This window comes from Danio aesculapii, chromosome 4 (genome assembly GCF_903798145.1).
Source record: "Danio aesculapii chromosome 4, fDanAes4.1, whole genome shotgun sequence".
Taxonomy (NCBI): Eukaryota; Metazoa; Chordata; class Actinopteri; order Cypriniformes; family Danionidae; genus Danio; species Danio aesculapii.
Window position 1 is genome coordinate 54,771,496 of NC_079438.1, and position 21,759 is coordinate 54,793,254.

At 33.7% G+C, this 21,759-nt stretch overlaps 1 protein-coding gene across 2 annotated transcripts in view; it reads left to right on the top strand.

The window, feature by feature from the left end:
* The window catches only part of c4h12orf56 (chromosome 4 C12orf56 homolog), a 25,702-nt gene extending 4,913 nt beyond the window's left edge, over positions 1-20,789 (top strand). Inside the window, exons 2-13 of one of the 2 annotated variants that reach the window (XM_056455131.1) lie at positions 303-474; positions 3,202-3,271; positions 10,618-10,954; positions 12,213-12,301; positions 12,393-12,537; positions 14,179-14,267; positions 15,849-15,938; positions 16,024-16,120; positions 16,311-16,385; positions 17,969-18,046; positions 18,157-18,335; positions 20,346-20,789. In XM_056455131.1, the coding sequence (XP_056311106.1) occupies positions 303-474; positions 3,202-3,271; positions 10,618-10,954; positions 12,213-12,301; positions 12,393-12,537; positions 14,179-14,267; positions 15,849-15,938; positions 16,024-16,120; positions 16,311-16,385; positions 17,969-18,046; positions 18,157-18,335; positions 20,346-20,460 (1,536 nt within the window). In that variant the 3' untranslated portion in view covers positions 20,461-20,789. The remainder of the gene's footprint in view (positions 1-302; positions 475-3,201; positions 3,272-10,617; positions 10,955-12,212; positions 12,302-12,392; positions 12,538-14,178; positions 14,268-15,848; positions 15,939-16,023; positions 16,121-16,310; positions 16,386-17,968; positions 18,047-18,156; positions 18,336-20,345) is intronic. The other variant, XM_056455132.1, reaches the window with a different exon arrangement.
* Positions 20,790-21,759: the final 970 nt, after the last annotated feature.

Sequence of the window (21,759 nt, forward strand, 5' to 3'; positions counted from 1 at the left end):
ATTATTACTGATTACAGATGAGTGGCCAGACGTGCTCAATCATATCACGTGCTCCTCTCGAAATTAGTTTATGAAACTTCACTTAAAATATTCATTTCAAATCTACAGACACAGATTGATAAAATACAACAAAGAAACACTTAAATGTGTATTTTGAATGCTTTCTTTACATTCGACAAAACTGAATAATTAAATAATAATAAAATTAGTGTGATGCCTTAAAAGCTTATTCATTCACATGTAAAGTAATCAGCTGTATATGTAAACACAATGCCAACACAAATCTCCACCTTTCCTCACAGATCAATGATTTGCCTGATTTTCTGAGTGGACAGGACCGTGAGCGATCTCTCCACATCCGTGTTGTTTATACCACAAAGAATGCTGGGAAAAAGAGCGAGAGACCTAAAGGATCCAGCAAGAGACCTGAATCTCCATCACGAGCACACAACTCTGCCCGTCACTCTCTGGATGGTAAAAAACATTTAATTCAATCAATAACTAATAATTAATCAGGAATTGATTAACTGCACAATGTAAATGTGTGTTTATGGCAGCTTGTTTCCATGCAGGATAAAAAAAAGGAAAATAGTGACCTTTTTTTCTTTGTTATCCATTATGTAATGAAATATTCACTAATTTGCATACATTTCTGGCACAAACATCTAAACACTGGATGAAGTCAGGCACAGAACTAATAATAATTTCTTTATTTCTTTTCTTTTTTGACAAATGAAGGTTTTTACTGAGGTGATTTTGGGATTCTCTTTTTATCACTGCATAATTTAGAAAAAAAAAAAACCTGTGAACTGCCAGAAAACAAATAATTAGAGACCCGGAATGCATGGTTGAACCACACATTGACGGTGTACTAAAGCTGTAATGTCATTAGCGAAGTGTGTTAATCTGCGAGCTCATGCTTGACCCACATTGACTCTGATGTGTGTAAGTGGTCAGTTCTGTTCTCCTCTTATCCATCAGAGATGCGCACATGACACCTCAGCATGGAGATTTACTGCACGGGGCAGAAAAGCTGCTTAACCCCTGCCGGATATACAGCTGACTGAGGTTAACTATGAGGAAGAGCAGAAGGACACTCAGCATTCAGACATACTGAGTACATCTGTGAATGTTTGAGTTCACCTGTGTGAAAGATTCAGTCACAGAGCAAACTCTTGTCTTGACAAACTTTTTGAGAATTATTTTGTTTTATTAAATCTTACAGTCTAAACTAGTAGCAATTAGTATTATCAACTATAACATAATTTTTTTCTTCAATATACAGTTGAAGTCAGAATTATTAGCCCCACTTCGAATTTTTTTTCTTTTTTAAATATTTGACAAATGATGTTTAACAGAGCAAGGAAATTTTCACAGTATGTCTGATAATGTTTTTTCTTCTGGAGAAACTCTTATTTGCTTTATTTTGGCTAGAGTAAAAGCGGTTTTTAATTATTTAAACACCATTTTAAGGTCAATATTATTAGCCCCTTTAAGCTATATTTTTTCTCGATAGTCTACAGAACAAACCACTGATATACAATAACTTGCCTGATTACCCTAACCTGCCTAGTTAACCTAATTGGCCTAGTTAAGCATTTAAATGTCACTTTAAGCTGTATAGAAGTATCTTGAAGAATATCAAGTCAAATATTATTTACTGTCATCATGGCAAAGATAAAATAAATCAGTTATTAGAAATGAGTTATTAAAACTATTATGTCTAGAAATGTGTTGAATAAATCTGCTCTCCGTTAAACAGAAAATGGGGAAAAAATAAACAGGGGGGCTAATAATTCTGACTTCAACTGTAAATCTGAATAATATAATATAATATATAAATATTTCTTTAATATCTTAGAATGGTAAATGAAACACATATTTAACATTTTAAACATGTTAAAGGTTAAACTAGTTTTTTAATAATACACATTTATGCACATCATATATTATTAATAGTGCTGTCAAACGATTAATGGCGATTAATTGCATCCAAATTAAAAGTTCATATTTACTCATTATATTTGTGTTTAATGTGTGTATTTTTGTGTGTATAAATATATGAATAACTATATTGTATAAAATATGTGTTATATTCATTCATTAAATTTTTTTCGGCTTAGTCTCTTTATTAATCAGGGATCACCACAGCGAAATGAACCACAAACTTATCCAGCATATGTTTTAGGAATCGGATGCTTTTCCAGCCGCAACCCAACACTGGGAAACACCCATATACTCTCACATTCACACACATACACTACGGCCAATTTAGCTTAAACAATTCACCTATAGCACATGTCTTTGGACTGTGGGGGAAACAGGAGCTATCCGGCGGAACCACGCCAACACGGGGAAAATCTGCAAACTCCACACAGAAATGCCAACTGACCCAGCCGGTGCTTGAACCAGCGACCTTCTTACTGTGAGGCGATCGTGCTACCCACTTCACCACTGTGACGCCTTTGTTATATATATTTAAATGCAAATATTTAAATACAAACTTTTATCTTGGATGAGATTAATCATGATTAGTCACAACACTAATTATTAAACAAAAAATGAAGAAACATTAATTTAATTTATCTATTAAACTAATAATAAACCTATTAAACATTAAACGTTTATTAGATAACACGATGTAAAAAGCAATTATCTGCATTACTTTACTTTTTAATAAAATGTAAAGTAACGCTTGTAAAAAAAAAATTTGTTTGTGTTTTACTAACAAAGTGAGTAAACCAATTTGGAACTTGGAACTTTTAAGTTGACCTAACTTCATTTACTTAATTATTTGCGTAGTTAATTTACTTAATTATTTTAAGGCAATGGATTTACTCACTTTTTTAAAGTATAGTCAACTAATCGCTTTTTACAGTCTACTAGCAAACCTTTAATAATATAATGCTAAAAATGTATTATAGCTATTGTGAATTTGAAAGTTTTAATTATTATTTAATACATATATTTCTTTCATATAAATGTACAGTTTGTGTGCTTTAATTTATTTCACTATTTGTAATATTTCTATTATTAATATATTAACCCCCAGGGCAGTTACGTCACTTTTTTGTCTTGAACAAATTGAAAGGTTTATACAAAAGGTGAACATGACATCGATAGTCTTAAATTTCAGGCTAGACTGAAGCACCACATGACTAAATTAATGCAGAAATGTGTTGTGTTGTGTTTGTGCTCCAGCAGGAGTGAATGCGCTTCTCCTGTCAGCATCTGAATCCTCCAGCTGGAGAATCTCTCCTTCATCATTGAGGTAAACAGCAGCACAAAGAGTCTTTCACCAGAGTTTTATCTCCAGTGCGCAGATTTTTACAGCCTCACGCTTTACAATGCACAACCAACAGACTCACTTTAAACAGACAGTTTGCTTGGCAACTCCAGCTTCAGTGAACGCAGTAAACAGACCAGTGGGACGGTAAATATGGAGATCTTCTGCTTTGTGTTTGATTTCCTTTCAGTTTTTTGGATTTCGTTTGAAGTATGCAGGGGCCTTTACTGAAGCTTGGTTGTTGTTGTTGTTTTTGCTTACAATTGACATCAATTAGATTTTTCATGTGTCCAGTTGCATAACACAGTTTTATTTTAGACAATATATATATTTTTAATATGCTTTTTATCAATGTTTAGATTTGATCAATGTTTTAGTCTTTTTTTGTTGGTTTGTTTTTTTCATTTGTATTTTTTAAATAAATCTATGTAGTTTGTAAGTACTAGTATTTGAGCATTTTTGGTACTTATAGATATTTTTATTTTGATATACAGTTGAAGTCAGAATTATTAGCCCCCCTGAAATAATTAGCCCCCCTGTTTATTTTTTCCCCAATTTCTGTTTAACGGAGAGCAGATTTTCTCAACACATTTCTAAACATAATAGTTTTAATAACTCATCTCTAATAACTGATTTATTTTATCTTTGTCATGATGACAGTAAATAATATTTGACTAGATATTTTTCAAGACACTTCTATACAGCTTAAAGTGACATTTAAAGGCTTAACTAGGGTAATTAGGTTCAGTGTTTCCTCTAGGATTTTTTCCAGCTGTGGTGGCAGACTCTGTTGGACATTTTACACAGATCTACCAACTACATGTGGCGTTATTCCATTGACAAATGTCGAGAGCGCAGTATTAAGTCGAGACGCATTCATGTAATAGCCTACGAGCATGTCAATCTCTGTGCTCGAGCGCCGATTTCCTCTGCTCGTGCACAAAACTTCTTGCGCACCCTCAAATACACGCTGCTCAAGTGCAGATCTTCTTGTGCGCTCTCAAATAAACGCTGCTGAAGTGCAGATCTTCTTGTGCGCTCTCAAATAAACGCTGCTGAAGTGTGATTTAGCATGTTTTTGTAGTGAGTATGTCTCCAACATTTATTAGATTTGCTAGGAATATTTGTGAATGTCTCCAACAGACCTACACAGCGGCATTAATGCATCCTGAAGTAAAGTGAAATGGCTTTAAACTCCAGCAAGATAAAGTCATTGTATGCAGAACCACAGACCTTTATCTGTAAATAAAGTATAATTATGGAAACGGTGTTCATCTTAACTGAAAGCTACGCCGTGTTTGCTGGCCTCACGCACCACGCACCTATTAGTCAGTCAGTGAGCACGTCACCTTAAAGCAGGGGTCACCAAACTTGTTCCTGGAGGGCCGGTGTCCTGCAGATTTTAGCTCCAACCCTAATCAAACACACCTGAACAAGCTAATCAAGGTCTTACTAGGTATATTTGAAACACCCAGGCAGCTGTGTTTAGGCAAGTTGGAGCTAAACCCTGAAGGGACACCGGCCCTCCTGGACCGAGATTGCTGACCCCTGCCTTAACGGGTTAAACAAAGATTGCATTACAGAAAAGTTTGCGCGGTTATAATTCACTTGCCTTTTAATGTGTTTTTGGTGCGATTATAACCCACTATTTAAAAAAAACGACTGAATGTTTTGAATGAGAAGCTGTAATGTAGCCGTGGTGGGATGAATTTTGGTGTGGTGCCCCGCCATGGAAGAATGAACGTAGCGGAAACCATGAGGTTAACTAGGCAGGTTAGGGTAATTAGGCAAGTTATTGTATAACAATGGTTTGTTCTGTAGAAAAAATATATAGCTTAAAGGGGCTAATAGTTTAGACCTTTAAATAGTGTTTAAAAAAATTAAGAACTGCTTTTATTCTAGCCGAAATAAAACAAATAAGACTTTCTCTAGAAGAAAAAATATGATCAGACATACTGTGAAAATTTCCTTGCTCTGTTAAACATCATTTGGGAAATATAAAAAAAATAAAAATAAAATTCAAAGGGGGGATAATAATTCTGACATAAAATTGTATATGTTTGTGGGCAGCACAGTGGTGCAGTGGGTAGCACGATCACCTCACAGCAAGAAGGTCACTGGTTCAAGCCTCGGCTGGGTCAGTTGGCATTTCTGTGTGGAATTTGCATGGTGCCTTGTGTAAAACGTGCTGGATAAGTTCATTCCGCTCTGGCAACCCCAGATAAATAAAGGGACTAAGCTGAAAAGAAAATGAATGAATTTATAATTTAGTTCAATTTTAAAGCAAGATTTAGAGATTTTTAAATAGTTTTCATTTGTTTTGTGTTTTTGTGTATTGTGAGGTTGATGTTAGTGTGTGCTCTGCTTTGGTGTTTGTCTCCTGCTGGGGAACATCAGGAGCAGAGGGGAATCGTTGGCTTAGAGACTCACAAACACAGCAGATAGATTGTTATAACACACAACACAATCTTTCATTCCAAATAATAAAGATTACTTTAAAGAGTCATAGTAAGGATATTTTTTAATTATTTGAATATCCTGATTAAGATTTATAAATAGCTAGTCAGAATTATTAGGCCCCCTGTATAATTTTTCCACAATTTCTGTTTAACTGGAATTAAACGAGATTTTCTCAACACATTTCTAAACATAATAATAACTCATTTCTAATAACTGATTTCTTTTATCTTTGTCATGATGACAGTAAATAATATTTGACTAGATATTTTTCAAGATACTAGTATTCAGCCCAAAGTGAAATTTAAAGGCTTAACTAGGTTAGTTGGGCAAGTTAGGGTAATTAGGCAAGTCATTATATAATGATGGTTTGTTCTGTAGACAATCGAAAGCAAGTATTGCCTAAGGCGGCTAATAATATTGACCTTAAAGTTATTTTAAAATAATTTAAAAAACTGCTTTTATTTTAGCTGAAATAAAAACAAATAGGACTTTCCCCTGAAGAAAAAATACTATTAAAAATACTGTGAAAATTTCCCTGCTCTATAAAGTCTAACTGTAAAGGTAATTTTGTTGCAGGGTTTGTTGAAATGTTTCTCTCGGAAACCCTGCAATGTGAGCCTCCAAATAGGAAATGGTGAGAGCAGAGAGATCATGTGTTACATATGCATGTTTTATGAACGCAGAAAAAGAAAAGACGGATCTTGTAAATCAGAGGCCACCGGCAGTAGAGTTTACAGTTTCTTTTTATGGCTTCTCTTTTTCTACTAATGCCTCAGTTTTGAAAGTTTACTTATAATCCATCGGAGTTACTTGTTCATAGCATTGTTTATTATATTAGGTTAGATATTTACACCTGAAGATTTTGTTCAGATCTTAAATACCAGGAAAATACTGTAAATTTACAAATAACAAGAAAAACGTCAATTATTTTCCACTTATTTTATGGTTTTTAACTGTATTTCAGAATAACGTGAAATAAAATAGTAAAATTATGTAAAAGAACAGTTTTTACAGTGTAATTAAGTGGCTTTCATTGGGGATTTATTGGTGCTGTTGTTGTCACATATTTAATCATTTGAACTAAAGCTAAAATAAAGTGGAGCACAATACATAGACTTAATACACACGTATACTTCACAAATACACTTGTTGCTGGCGTCATTCTCACTGTTGCCTGAACACAAGAGGAGATGCAGAACTCTGACAAATAAATGGCCAATTAAAACATCAGCGAAACCTGCCAGCCTGACGATCGTAATGACGCATGTTTATGGTTGGAGATGCCAGTCGTCGCTGATCTGAGAGCAGTGTGAACGTGTGACTCTCAGCTTCTGCCCGAGGGACGCCATTAGTTCATGTTTAACACATATTTGTGAGCTTCAGGCAGGAGACGCTTACTAAATCACAAGAGACAAGGTTTAGCTGTTATTTAAAGGAGCTTTACTGCTGTTTAATGTAAGAGACCACAGGTGAAGACGGTTGGAATATTGACTTCTAGTTAGTTATCATCTTACTTCCTGAGTTAATTGGTCATAATTAATACAAAGTCATACTGTAAAAAATATTGCTGCCTTAATTTTTTAATTGAATCAACTTAATTTTTCTAGTCACCCCATTTAATTGGTTATAATAGGAATTGTTTTCTAAAATGTGATGTTTGAATATGGAAATGAGGCATTCAATATGAGCATATAATTTGCATATATTAGAATCTGAGCATTGGATGAAGCCATACTGTAATGAAATGCTGTCTTACATATTTTTTGGAATAATATGCAAATGAGGCATTCAATAGGAGCATATAATTTGCATATATTAGAATCTGAGCATTGGATGAAGCCATACTGTAATGAAATGCTGTCTTACATATTTTTTGGAATAATATGCAAATGAGGCATTCAATAGGAGCATATAATTTGCATATATTAGAATCTGAGCATTGGATGAAGCCATACTGTAATGAAATGCTGTCTTACATATTTTTTGGAATAATATGCAAATGAGGCATTCAATAGGAGTATATAATTTGCAAATATATTAGAATCTGAGCATTGGATGAAGCCATACTGTAATGAAATGCTGTCTTACATATTTTTTGCAATAATATGCAAATGAGGCATTCAATAGGAGCATATAATTTGCATATATTAGAATCTGAGCATTGGATGAAGCCATACTGTAATGAAATGCTGTCTTACATATTTTTTAGAATAATATGCAAGTGAGGCATTCAATAGGAGCATATAATTTGCATATGTTAAAATCTAAGCACTGGATCAAGCCATACTGTAAAAAATATTGCTGTCTTACAATTTTATTATGCAAATTATGCATTGAATTTGAGCATATGATTTGCATATATTAAAATCGGAGCATTGCATGAAGCCATACTGTAAAAAAAGTCTTGCATTTTTTAAATTTGAAATGTGCAAATAATAAAAAATTTGCATATAATTTATGCAAATTAGTAATTCTATATGAGAATTGAATATGAGTTAATTGGTTATTAAAGAAATTGTTTTCTAAAATGTTATGTTTGAATATGCAAATGAGGCATTCAATATGAGCATATAATTTGCGTTTAATAAAAGCTAAGCATTGGATGAAGTCATACTATAAAAAGCAATACTGTCTTTTTAATATGCACCTAAGGCATTTAATATGAGCATATAATTTGCATATATTAAAATCTGAGCATTGCATGAAGTCATACTGTAAAATATTGCTGTCTTACATTTTTAAGTTGAGTCAACTTAACTTTTCTAGCCATCTCATCATTTTCCCCAGTTAATTGGTTATAATATAATTTTTTTCTAAAATGTGATGTTTGAATATGCAAATGAGGCATTTGATATGAGCATACGATTTGCATATTTAAAAATCTGAGCATTGGATGAATTCATAGTGTAAAAATATTGTTCTTTCACTTTTTATATGCAAATAAGGCATTCAATATGAGCACATAATTTGCATATATTATATTTGAGTATTAGGTGAAGTCTTACAGTAAAAAATATTTGCTGTTGTAAATTTTTTATATGCAAATGACGCATTCGATATGAGCATATCATTTGCATATATAAAAATTTGAGCATTGGATCATACTGTAAAATATATAGTATAATACAGTATAATAGTATAATACAGTGACATATGAACACATCCATCTGTAAAAACCTAATCATGATACATAAAGACTGCACTTGGGTGTCTGTAAGTTCTACTAATTTGAAGTATGTTTTAAATGTATGATACAACTCATTTTAATGTATATTAATTGAAATGTATAGACACTGGTTGATGAAGTGCTATAAAATATACACTTAAAACTCTATTTTGGATGTTTTCTTTTCATTAGAATGAAAATAACTTACTAAAATATTTAACAAAATGCTTAAAATCTCAGAATGGTCAGTGTTTTTCCCTGTAGCGTCCTGATTTGTGGGCTTTATTAAATTGCTGGTGTGCAGTTGTGCTTATAGAGACACTCTGTTAGAGTTTTAGACATCAGAGCAACAGTGAAAAGTAGGTCAGGGCACCTAAAAACAGTTTGTGGGCATTTTCCACTAGGCAAAATAATGAGAATGTTGAGGCATGGAAAGATTTGCGCTTTATCCCATGTCCTTATAGAGGAAACTAAAATGTAATGATGATGATGGTTGGCATCTAAACACTGAAGCTCTTTGCCATTGAACATGCTGCTCAGCAGCGCCTCCTGCAGGATATATTCTGTTAAAGTGGATTTTGTGCTTAATCAAAGGCTCAATTAAATTATACAGTCCAGAGGAGCTCTTTGAAGACACCTTTAGTATAAAATAGATTCATCTTAGACCACTTTATTATGATTTTATTCTGTTGTAAATGATCAAACAAGTCAAATTAGTTTTTGTACCTGAAATGATATAATTTTTGCATAATTAAGGTACCAAAGTATATTTATTTCATGGTAGTTGAATTGATTTATGTCATTATATTGTTATTTCAGCCTGTATGCTTTGTTATTAATAATTATAATATATATATATATATATATACACCCTACTTGCTATGTTACAATTTTTCCAATATTATTATTTTAGGTCAATATTGATGTTACAATAATTAATAACTTCTTAATACTTAATTACTTAATATATTACTTAATTACTTAAACAATAATAATTACTTAATTATTCCAATTTTATCTTAATATTATTTAAATAATACATAAAATAAATGTTATATAATAAATAATAAATACAATAAATAATAATGCATTTTAATGCCTTTTAACCATTCTTTATTACAATTTATTAATAATAAAAAAATAATAATATAGGATGATTTTAGGACAAGATCTTAATCAACTACATATTTTATTAGTAGCAATTTTATTTAATTTCTTGTAGACTTTAATTATGATTTTAAGACCAAACATTGGGGTGTAACAGGTTTGTAATATGTATTTCAATAATAATAATAATAATAATAATAATAATAATAATAATAATAATAATAATAATAATAATAATTTAACAATAATAATTGTAAAAGTATTAGTTGTAGTTATAGTAGCAATTTTAGCAATAACAGACTTTTTAATATGATTTTAAGACAATAAAATATTATCAACGTTATATTAAGACATTACTATTTTCTAATCCTCCTATTAATAGTAATAAAATAACAATAATAATTGTAACAGTACTAGTTGTAGTAGCAATTTTAGCAATAATAGACTTTTTAATATGATTTTAAGACAATAAAATATTATCAACGTTATATTAAGACATCTATTCTGCTATTTCAACACGTTGCTTTCAAGTTTGCTACAACCATTTTTATAATGTTCTCTAAACAAATGTTGACCTAATTTATCTTGTCTTTTATAGTGACAGCGCTCTGGAAGAAGAAGAAGAGGAAGAAGCAGAAAGTGTGATTCCTAAAAGACGTTCAGCCTCCTGTCCGAACCCAGTAGTGCCACGTCTGTTTAGTTCCTCCCCTGCTTCTCTTCTGCCAAACATCAGCAATAATGAGCACAGATGGAGGAAAAGCCCTGAAGCGTTCAGTCACAGGGGTTCAGTCCTGAGCAGAGCCATGAGGAGAACAACAACAACAACAGACAAGCAGAAAGATGAGGAGAAAGAGGAAGAGCTGCACCTTTATGCTGTTTCTCCATCCTCACGGATATTCCTTCACCTCCAGAGCTCCTGGAGCAGCTACATCATAGTGCGTCTCTGTGTGTGTTTGTGTGTATTTGTCATAGCCACAATTGTGTCTTACAGAGTCAGCACGCAATTTAGTTGTGTACAGCGATCTGTTTATATGGAAAATAATTGCATTTGAATTACATTTATTGCTGATTGTAAGTCATGAATCTAAAAGGCAATGCAATGACATTTTGAAATTTTGTTACGTTTTTAATGACGTTTTGTCTAATTTTGATACATTATTTAGAAGTTTATATGAATATTATATTTAATTAATATATGTTTTTAATTATTAGTGTTATTTTTTTATTTAATATTACTATTACTATTGAATAGTATTGTTAAAAAGTCCTAAATTAACTGAAATAATGACTTGTAGGTCCTAAATCATTTTAAATGGGTATAAATCCCTTGTCCATGTATATTTAGTTTATTAAAATTTTAAAACTTCTTTTTTTTAAAGAAAGTCTATGTTGAAAAAATGCTTGCTTAGACATATTAATTAAAATGTGTCTAAGAAATACCTTTTTTCTTTAATGAGGCAAGTAAAAGACTTTTCCGCTGGCCCAACCAGGCCATTAGAAAAAAATCCCTAGCATTTAGCCCTGATTAAGTCTGAAATTTCATTCATAATGGACTTAAAAAGTCTTACATTTCACTTGATGAAACCTGTCGAAACATCATGGTGCATGTGCATGTGTGTGTGTGTGTGTGTGTGTGTGTGTGTGTGTGTGTGTGTGTGTGTGTGTGTGGTGATCAGTTTATATAGAAAATAATTGGATTTAATGCAGGTTGTAATTTACAAGGCAAGGCATTAGAGAGAGCGAGAGAGAATTCCTTACATTTCAAATTATATATTACCTACATATTATTTATTTATTTATTTATTTATTTATTTTTTATTTATTTATTAACGTTTTTCTACATTTATTTTATATTAAGCCTATGTAACATTATGTTTAGATTTATAGACAAGATTTTTAATTTACATCATTTTCTTGAGGTTTTACCATCTGACATCAGGACAATAGTTACTACTACTAATAATAGTATAATAAAACTAAAATTATAAAATATATTTTAATATTAATATATATGTAATATATATATTACACCACTACATTATACACACTATTATCATAATATAATATATTTCGAAAGTAAAGTGCTAAGATACCTATAAAAGCTGATTCTGAAAGGTTTTTGCATGCAAGTAGATGTAAACTACATTTTTCAATAGTAAACCTCCTGAAATGTCATGTTTTCTCCATTTCTAGAGATCAACTTTGATGCTGGACCCAGTCTACATGAAGAAATGTGGCCTGTCCTCCTCTTCTCCTCAGAAATCGATAAATCATAAGATCAGGTATCTTTCCAATCAAAGCACTCGTGTTTATCAGTGCAAGCAGTGTTAATTGCAGGCAGTGTTAAAAGTGTGTCGACTGGTGTGTTTGCAGTTGGGAACGGACGTGTCAGTTGTTCGGTCAGTTGAGTGGAGAGCTGCTCCAGGAGAACATCAGTCTGGAGAGTCTGTATTTACTGCTGCAGGAACTGCGCACCGCCACATACCGAAACCCCACCATTAAAAAACTCTTCTGGAGGGTGAGAGACAGCTGTGTGCTCCAGAGTTTACACGCTGTTAAAACTGCTCCATACGTCTTCTCAAATAACCCTTAATGTAGTGTGTAATATTAGTAACCACACAAAAGACTCTGACCAATCAGAGAAGAACAAATTTACCAATCACAACTGACATGACTATCTGAACAATCAGAGCACACTGGGCCAACTGACAAATCAGAGTAGAGTATAGGAAAATGACCAATCACAACATATTTTGCCATCTGCCGAATCAGAGAGTCAACTGACCAATCCCGACACACCCAGCCATTTGGCCAACCAGAGCAGACTAGGTTATTTGAGCAATTAGAGCATACTGTGCAATCTGACCAATCAGAGCAAATTAGGTTATCATACAAATCAGAGCAGAGAGGAGTAGAGTAAATTAACCAATCACAACATATTTTGCCATCTGACCAATCAGCCTGTGTTAGCCTGTGCAATCAGAGCAGACTGGGTTATTTGATCAATCAGAGCAGACTAGGTTATCATACCAATAAGAGGAGACTGTGCCATCTGACCAATCAGAGCAGACTGGGTTATTTGACCAATCAAAGCACACTTTGCCATGTGACCAATTAGAGCAGACAAGTTTATTTGACCAATCAGTGCAGACTGAGTTATTTGACCAATCAGAGCACACTTTGCCATGTGACCAATCAAAGCAGACTAGGTAATTTGACAAATCAGAGCAGACTGTGCCATCTGACCAATCAGATCAGACTGGGTTATTTGATCAATCAGAGCACACTTTGACATGTGACCAATTAGAGCAGACAAGTTTATTTGACCAATCAGTGCTGACTGGGTAATTTGACCAATCAGAGCACACTTTGCCATGTGACCAATCAAAGCAGACTAGGTAATTTGACCAATCAGAGCAGACTGTGCCATCTGACTAATCAGAGCAGACTGGGTTAATTGACCAATCAGAGCACACTTTGCCATGTGACCAATTATAGCAGACAAGTTTATTTGACCAATCAGTGCAGACTGGGTTATTTGACCAATCAGAGCACACTTTGCCATGTGACCAATCAAAGCAGACTAGGTAATTTGACCAATCAGAGCAGACTGTGCCATCTGACTAATCAGAGCAGACTGGGTTAATTGATCAATCAGAGCACACTTTGCCATGTGACCAATTAGAGCAGACAAGTTTATTTGACCAATCAGTGCAGACTGGGTTATTTGACCAATCAGAGCACAATTTGCCATGTGACCAAATCAAAGCAGACTAGGTAATTTGACCAATCAGAGCAGACTGTGCCATCTGACCAATCAAATCAGACTGGGTTATTTGACCATTCAGAGCAGACTTTGCCATCTGACCAATCAGAGCACAGCAGAGTCAACTGACCAATCAGAACAAACTAGATCATCTGACTTATTAGAGCAGTTTAGGTCATCTGACCAATCCCGTGGGCATCAGAACATTCAGAGGTTACAGATTCCAGTTTCTTGAACTGACCATTTCAGACATTAAGAAATGAGCTGATGCTTGGATTGATGTAAACATATTGAGGGACATTAAAAAACCTGACATCCTTTAGAATACTATAATTGGGGCACTTTAAAGCAAAAGAAATATACAAATGTTCTCTCTCGTTTTTTGCTCTCCAGTCTCCTGACCTTTATCCTTTCCTGGTGAAAACTCTGTCTGAGAGCTCTCAGGGGGAGCAGGGAGGCGTTCACACAGCTGACAGACTTCTGTAAGCTGACATGCACATGTATATCTCGCGTTTTAGCTAGCTGATCAGATACATGCCAATCAGTATCATAACAAGCTACACAATTTAATCCATCTTTACAAGTTATACAACTTTGTAATCAGATTTGTTTTCCAATGATCTGGTCCCTAATACAGTCTTTAATAATATGTTCAAAGCATTAAAACATTCAAGCTCAACTTTTATTTTAACATCATTCATAGCACAGTATGTTTTAAAGTATACTACTTGTTCAGAGAATATTCAAAAGTTTGCAAATGAAGGTTGTTCCTTTTACATTCCCACATCCCTAAACATTTTAATAACTAGACTTATTAAATGTTCTGAGAATGTTTTATTATAACAGTGCTTCCCACTGGTTTGAAATATACTTGCGGTGGTAGCCGGATTGACACAAACCGTGTGCCGTGGGTAAAAGGTGTCCGACATGCGACAAAAAAAGTGATTTTTAACAATATTTGTATTTATTATGACACTGTTATACACTGTTTATTTTCAATAGATTGAAGTTAAAAAAAATTAAAGACAAAAGAAATAAATGGAAATAAAAGGAATAAATGAAATAAAAAAGAAATCCACTATTTTAATTATTATTATTAATTATTAATTATTACTATTATTATTATTATTATTAACTATTTTAATATTATATTTGTTTTACTTTAATTTTATTCAGCAGGCATGTAGATCTTAAATATGTACAAAATATGTAACATATCAACATCATCAAATTAAAAAAATTTATACAGCAAATGAGAAATCAATGACATAAAGCCAAAAAAAGACAATATCTCTAAAAAGTATAATAATTACCAGAAAAGAAATGCTTAATTTAATTTAATTTAGTTAATTAACCATGTCTAACAGTGTACAAATATTTTGTAGCAGTTTAGATGTAATTTCGTCCTCTCTGAGTATATAAAAAAGTTTATCTGAGTCCTTTCTCTTGCTCTTGTGGCCGTGTGAGGCGCTATCAGCTGCGAAGCCAAGCGAAAGTAAATCAGGCTTAAAATAAAAATGTAATGCAAAAACGCATACAATTGATGATTACTTTAGAAAACAAAGCCAAATGCCAAACATTTTTGGAGATTTAGAAACCCCGGACGGACACGTTTTTAAGTTGTGGGTCCTGTGGGTCTGCAGAACATGTGAGATTGTCTGTGGGAGTGGTGACAGTTCTTGCATACACACAACGAGAAGTAGGAAACGTGTAGGGCGAGACGAGATTTTCCACTGGTTAATTGATCGTGGATGTTTGGCTATTGGACTGATACAAAACAAAGTGTAAAAGGATGACAATAGTAAAAAAATAAATGTCACCAAATATACTTGGGCGGCCGTTAATATACCTGGGCGCCCCAGTAAAGTCTAAGTGTGGAAAGCACTGTATAATATTGTCATAACGTCATCTGTACTTTTTTAGAGTAAAGAATAAAAGCTGGGTTTCGACCCATTTGAAAATTTTAATGATGAATTCTGTAGATTTTGTGTAATTGATTATTCACACACAATAATTAATGCAGTCTCTGCTATAAAGATAAAGACTATCTCTGTGTATTACAGGCTTTGCACTGTCGTGGTTCAGATATTAAGCCTGATGTTCAGGGAAACGGAGATCGAACCAAAGAGGCTCAGCATGTTGTCGGCCAAAAAGTGAGCAATTCTGCCTTTGATATTACACCGGTGTGATCTTATTATTGAAACTTATGTTAATGAGATGTGGCTGTTTTTGATGCAGAGGGGATCTTACGGCAAACATGCTGCTCGCTTTAGTGTGTGATCCAGATCTTCAGCTGCCAGACACTACTAACGGCACCAAATCTTCAATTAATAAGGTAGCCATTATGGAATAAAATGTAATTAAATATTGTGTTTTAACAGATCTATCTTAAACACTTCCCAGTGTGAGGAACAGACAAAAAAGGACATTCTTATTCTGGTCTTATTCTATTATTCTGGTCTGATCAATTCATTTATGATAATCAAATGTAAATTATGATAATCAAATGTCTTTGTGTTTGGCAGCTGCAGAGTCTGCAGGCAGACTATCTGGATGCAGCATCTGCTCTGCTGTTTGAGGTGGTTGTGCTCTGTCAGGAGGTAAGTACAATATGATTATAAACTGCCAGTCAACGATAATATTAGATACATGTTTAATGCTTTGAAAAATGTCCCATAAGCTCTCCAAGGCTGGATTAGATATAAGACTTGAAATACTTTTACAATTTAAACAACTGTTTTCAATGTGAATATATTTTATAATATGATGTATTTGATCAGAACATTAATTTTCAGTATCATTGCTGCAGTTTCACCTCTAAGTAATATTTCTAATATGATGTAAAAAATTTTATTATTATTTTTAGTATTATTTGCCACTTCTGCTATCTTTTATTGTGATACACAACCATTCAAATGATTAGCGTACATTTGAATAAATGAATGAATAAATAAATGAATGAATAAATAAATAAATAAATATAGTTCAAGTCAGAATTATTAGCCCCCTGTTAATTTTTCCCCCAATTTTTGTTTAACGAAGAGAAGATTTTTTTCAACACATTTCTAAACATAATAGTTTTAATAACTCATTTCTAATAACTGATTTATTTTATCTTTGCCATGATGACAGTAAAGAATATATGACTAGATATTTTTCAAGACACTTCTATACAGCTTAAAGTGACATTTAAAAGCTTAACTAGGTTAATTAGGTTAACTAGGCAGGTTAGGGTAATTAGGCAAGCTATTGTATATCAATAGTTTGTTCTGTAGACAGTCGAAAAAATATAGCTTAAAGGGGCTAATAATTTTGACCTTAAATTTTTTTTTTTTTATTAAAAACTGCTTTTATTTTAGCCTAAATAAAACAAATAAGACTTTCTCCAGAAGAAAGAATATTATCAGACATACTGTGAAAATTTCCTTGCTCTGTTAAACATAATTTAGGAAATATTTAAAAAGAAAAAAAAAATCTAATAGGGGCAAGTAATTCTGATTTTAACTGTAAATAAAGAAAGAAAGAAAGAAAAAGAAAAAAACACCATATTTCTATGCAACAACCCAGCTACAAAACCATGGAAAGTTTTCTATTAGGTCATGAAATTGTTAGATCTGAATGTTTTTAAAACATTCACTTATTTACAGTTGAATGAGCATTAAAATATAATTAGTCATATTTTATTTTAAGGATTTTTTTCTTAAAAGACGAACGCTTCATTTTAAAATGATTTCTAAAGATCACCAAAGAGTAATTATTCTGAACATTCAACTCTGAAACACATAATAAACAACATTTTATTCAAACAAAACTAAATTCTAATAATATTTCACAAGTTTACTGTTTTACATCCCATAAAAGCAGTCTTATGATACTTTTATAAAAAACTTTATTCATTATTCCACACACTGAGAGCAATGATTCATTGGATTTACTAATTTTTTAAGGTACAGTAAGTGGTTGCAAACAATATATATGGGCTGAATTTAAAGAAACACATTAAATTTAATAATTTGTTGGTTTAAATTAGGTCCATATAAATTATTTGTAACCACTTACCTCAAAAATTTAGAAAATCCAATGAATCATTTTTTCAGTGCACTATTAGCCAGTTGTCTATATATACAATCCATGCATATTTAACACTGATCACTTTTACTCATCTCATATTTGTCATTCAAAGGCAAGTCGCACACCTGCTCTGGGACATTTCCTTACCATTGGCTGGGTGTTTCGATTGCTTAAACCACATCCATACTTAGTAAGTATAAACCAATTCATTTGCATGTATATTTGCACGAGTCCACAAAATTACATATCAGAACCAATATATGAACATACCTTGAGCTAATGTGTTTATCTCCATCTCAGCTGCCGTTTGTTGGATATCAAGCCCAGCAGGCGGTTCTGGTTCTCTCAGGCCCGCAGTTTCCCATCAGCCCCTCTCAGGCGGTTCTTCTGTACCAGCGATGCTGTGTTTTATTAGCCTGCCTGCAGCACAGCCCCTGTTTGAGCAAATACATCAGGACAGGATTCAAGGAGGAGTTCAGGTCCTTCATGAACTTCATTAAGCAAAACATTTTAATTTTTTTACTATTCTTTTCTTGGAGAATAGTTTTAATTGAGAGTTATAGCCAATTAAAACCTGAAACGTGGAAATTATTCAGTTTTTAATTTTTATTTTCATTCATTCATTCATTTTCCTTCAGCTTAGTCTCTTATTTATCAGGGGTTAATGTAGTCACCGGCCTTTTCATTAATCAACGACGATTAGACTGGAGCTTTTGGATACCAGAAATTAGACTTCAACATAATAAAGCTGAGATGTCTGAAAACAGCCCTTCAGGACAACCTGAAGTCTTCCCTAGACAATTTAAAGTACCTTGTGTTCTGTGTACATTTTATACAGTTTCTCCGCCCCATTTTTAGGTGTTCTCGTGTTTTTGCTCTGTATACATTTCACACATATATGGTCCCGTGACATTTATCTGCTATACTCTTGGCTCTCTCTCCCCTCTAGCTCAGGTATATTCTTGGTTTTCTGCCCATGTGGCTCAGGTTTAGGTTTACATTCCAGTGTTGCTTTTGCTAAATTCTCCTAGTATGGTTATATGGGTTAACATACATTGTCATGATGGTACATTAACTTAATAATAATGTCACTCACCCTTCTGAATGCCTCTTACACATATAGCTTCATATGAGTATTAAGTATATATATAATCAGTGCTTTACATATTCAGTGATTCTACAGCATACAGTAGCTTCTCATAACAGGCTCCGGCACCTCTGTGAGTTCATTTAACACACACACATACCATAGTATCTTTAGTTCGCATACTTGAATGTTTGATTTTAGAGAATAAAAAATCTTCTTCAGGGTCGCCACAGCGGAATGAACTGCCAACTAATCTGGCATATGTTTTACGCAGTGGATGCCCTTCCAGCTGCAACCCAGTACTGGGAAACACCCATACACTCTCACATTCACACACACTCATACACTACGGCCAATTTAGTTTATTCAATTCACCTATAGCGCATGTGTTTGGACTGTGAGGGAAACCGGAGCACCCGGAGGAAACCCACACCAACACGGGGAGAGCATGCAAACGCAGAAATACCATTTAGCCCAGCCAGGACTCGAACCAGCGACCTTCTTGCTGTGAAGTGTCAGTGCTAACCACTAAGTCACCGTGCCACCCATTTTTTTTACTTTTTAGCACAGTTTGTTGCTGATGGAGTAACTGAGGCGAGAGCTGTAAAGGCCCCACCCCCTTCCCAAAAGGTGCATCTCATTTGCATTTAAAGAAACACACCCAAAAACAGGGTGTTTTTACCTCCACACCAAAAGAGGCATGGTATATTCTGGGGTAACAATATGAAATCTTTAAACAATTAAAGGAAAAACACATTCCTGCAAATTACAAACAACAATCTGAACAGTGATTGACAGGGGCGCCCCTAGGGGGAGAAAAGTTAGGAAGATTCTAAGGGCTCATACATTTATATACATTTATGGGGGGCCCCAGAGACATTATCAAGGGCCCGTGCCAATTGCCACCCCCATACAATTCCCAACCCCCATCAACCCCCCCGATCTTAACTTACAGCCGCGATACCAACTCCCCCGCTCTTCAATTTCAGCTATGATACCAACTCCCCCCTTAATTAATTAATTGTTTAATAATCAAATATAAAAAGCTATTTTTTAAAGTTCTTAGAGCCTAGTTTAAAGTAATTCAGTTTTAATTTTTTTAATTTTCATTCTACCTTATTTCTAACAGTTTGTTGTGCATGGAGTAACTGAGGCAAGAGCTGTAAAGGCCCCGCCCTATTCTGGAAAGGGGGCGGGGAGCTGCAGCTCATTTGCATTTAAAGACACACACCCATAAATAGAGGCATTGGTATATTTTGGGGACATAATGTAGTTAAAACTAGTGTAGAATCCAAGAAATGTGGTCCTAGTACTCTGCTATTGGGGATGTACATAAAGAGTGACGTCCTGTGGCAACCTGTTTTAATTGTTGTTGTGTAAATTTATGTTTCTTTTTTCACAGGTACTATGTGAAGACTTCAGATCTGGAGGACAAACTTCCCGATCACTATCCCATCAGTCAACCTGCCCAGCGGCTTCTTTCCCAGCTCCTCAGTGTCGTCCTAGAGAAACCCTGAGCTTATTATCCAGCATCTATCCTGAATTTCTGATGTGCAAATATGCCTTTGGATGTCTATGCTGCACTTTATGACTGGATTAAACTCTCGTATTGTGTCTTACTGTGTGTTGAACAGAGACTGCAGGACTCCACTCTGTTTAGCATATCGCCTTTGTCTACTCTCAGGATTAAATTTACTGTAATATGTGTAAAATATCAAAGAATTATTGGGAAATCATCGCAGAGCACCATGTGTGGAACTATTTGTTATTGTGTGTGATAAAATGAACATATTGCACTTTTCATTCAACAATTTAGAAGAAGAGCACTCTGATGTATTAGATTAATCACAGTATTATGAATATTCATAATAATTACACTTTACAGTATAATTAATTAACTTTATTCTGGTCTGGTATTATGTTTGGATGCTCTCTCTCTCTCTCTCTTTCTCTCTATTAGACTGCACTGTTTTCAGGAACTCGATGTACCTCAAGGCCTCAAAATAAAAACTATGTTTGAAATAATCATCTGTGTCTCTCTAAAATGTTTTTATAAAGCCATGTTAATTATTTATTGTTGTATTTAAAAGGATGCTGTATTTTGACAATAAAAGCAATACATTTCTACAGTTTTATCTATTTTTGCATATAAAATATTGCATATTAAAATATTTTGCATGAATTTACTATTTTATTTCAGAAATTAAATTACACAAAATATAATATTAAGGGATATTTCGGCTGTTTTGTTTTTTAACCCCAAACTACACTAACTTCTGAACAGAAAAATAAAATAACTAATTGTTTATTGTACAAAATTGAAATAAAAATGATCTCAAATTAAAATAAACAAATAATTTTAATTGAAATACTTAATTATAATACCATACTAATGTAAAATAAATTAACATCTATACTAACTTAACTTAAATATTGATAATTATTAATTAATATTACATGTATTGTTTATAATTTTGTATTATACATAATTATTATACATAATCATACATTATGGCAACGCAGTGGTGCAGTAGGTAGTGCTGTCACCTCACAGCAAGAAGGTTGCTGGTTTGAGCCTCGGCTGGGTCAGTTGGCGTTTCTGTGTGGAGTTTGCATGTTCTCCTCGTGTTCGTGTGGGTTTCCTCCGGGTGCTCCGGTTTCCCCCACAGTCTAAAGACATGCGGTACAGGTGAATTGGGTAGGCTAAATTGTCCGTAGTGTATGAGTGTGAATGAGTGTGTATGAATGTTTCCCAGAGATGGGTTGCAGCTGGAAAGGCATCTGCTGCGAAAAACATATGCTGGATAAGTTGGCGG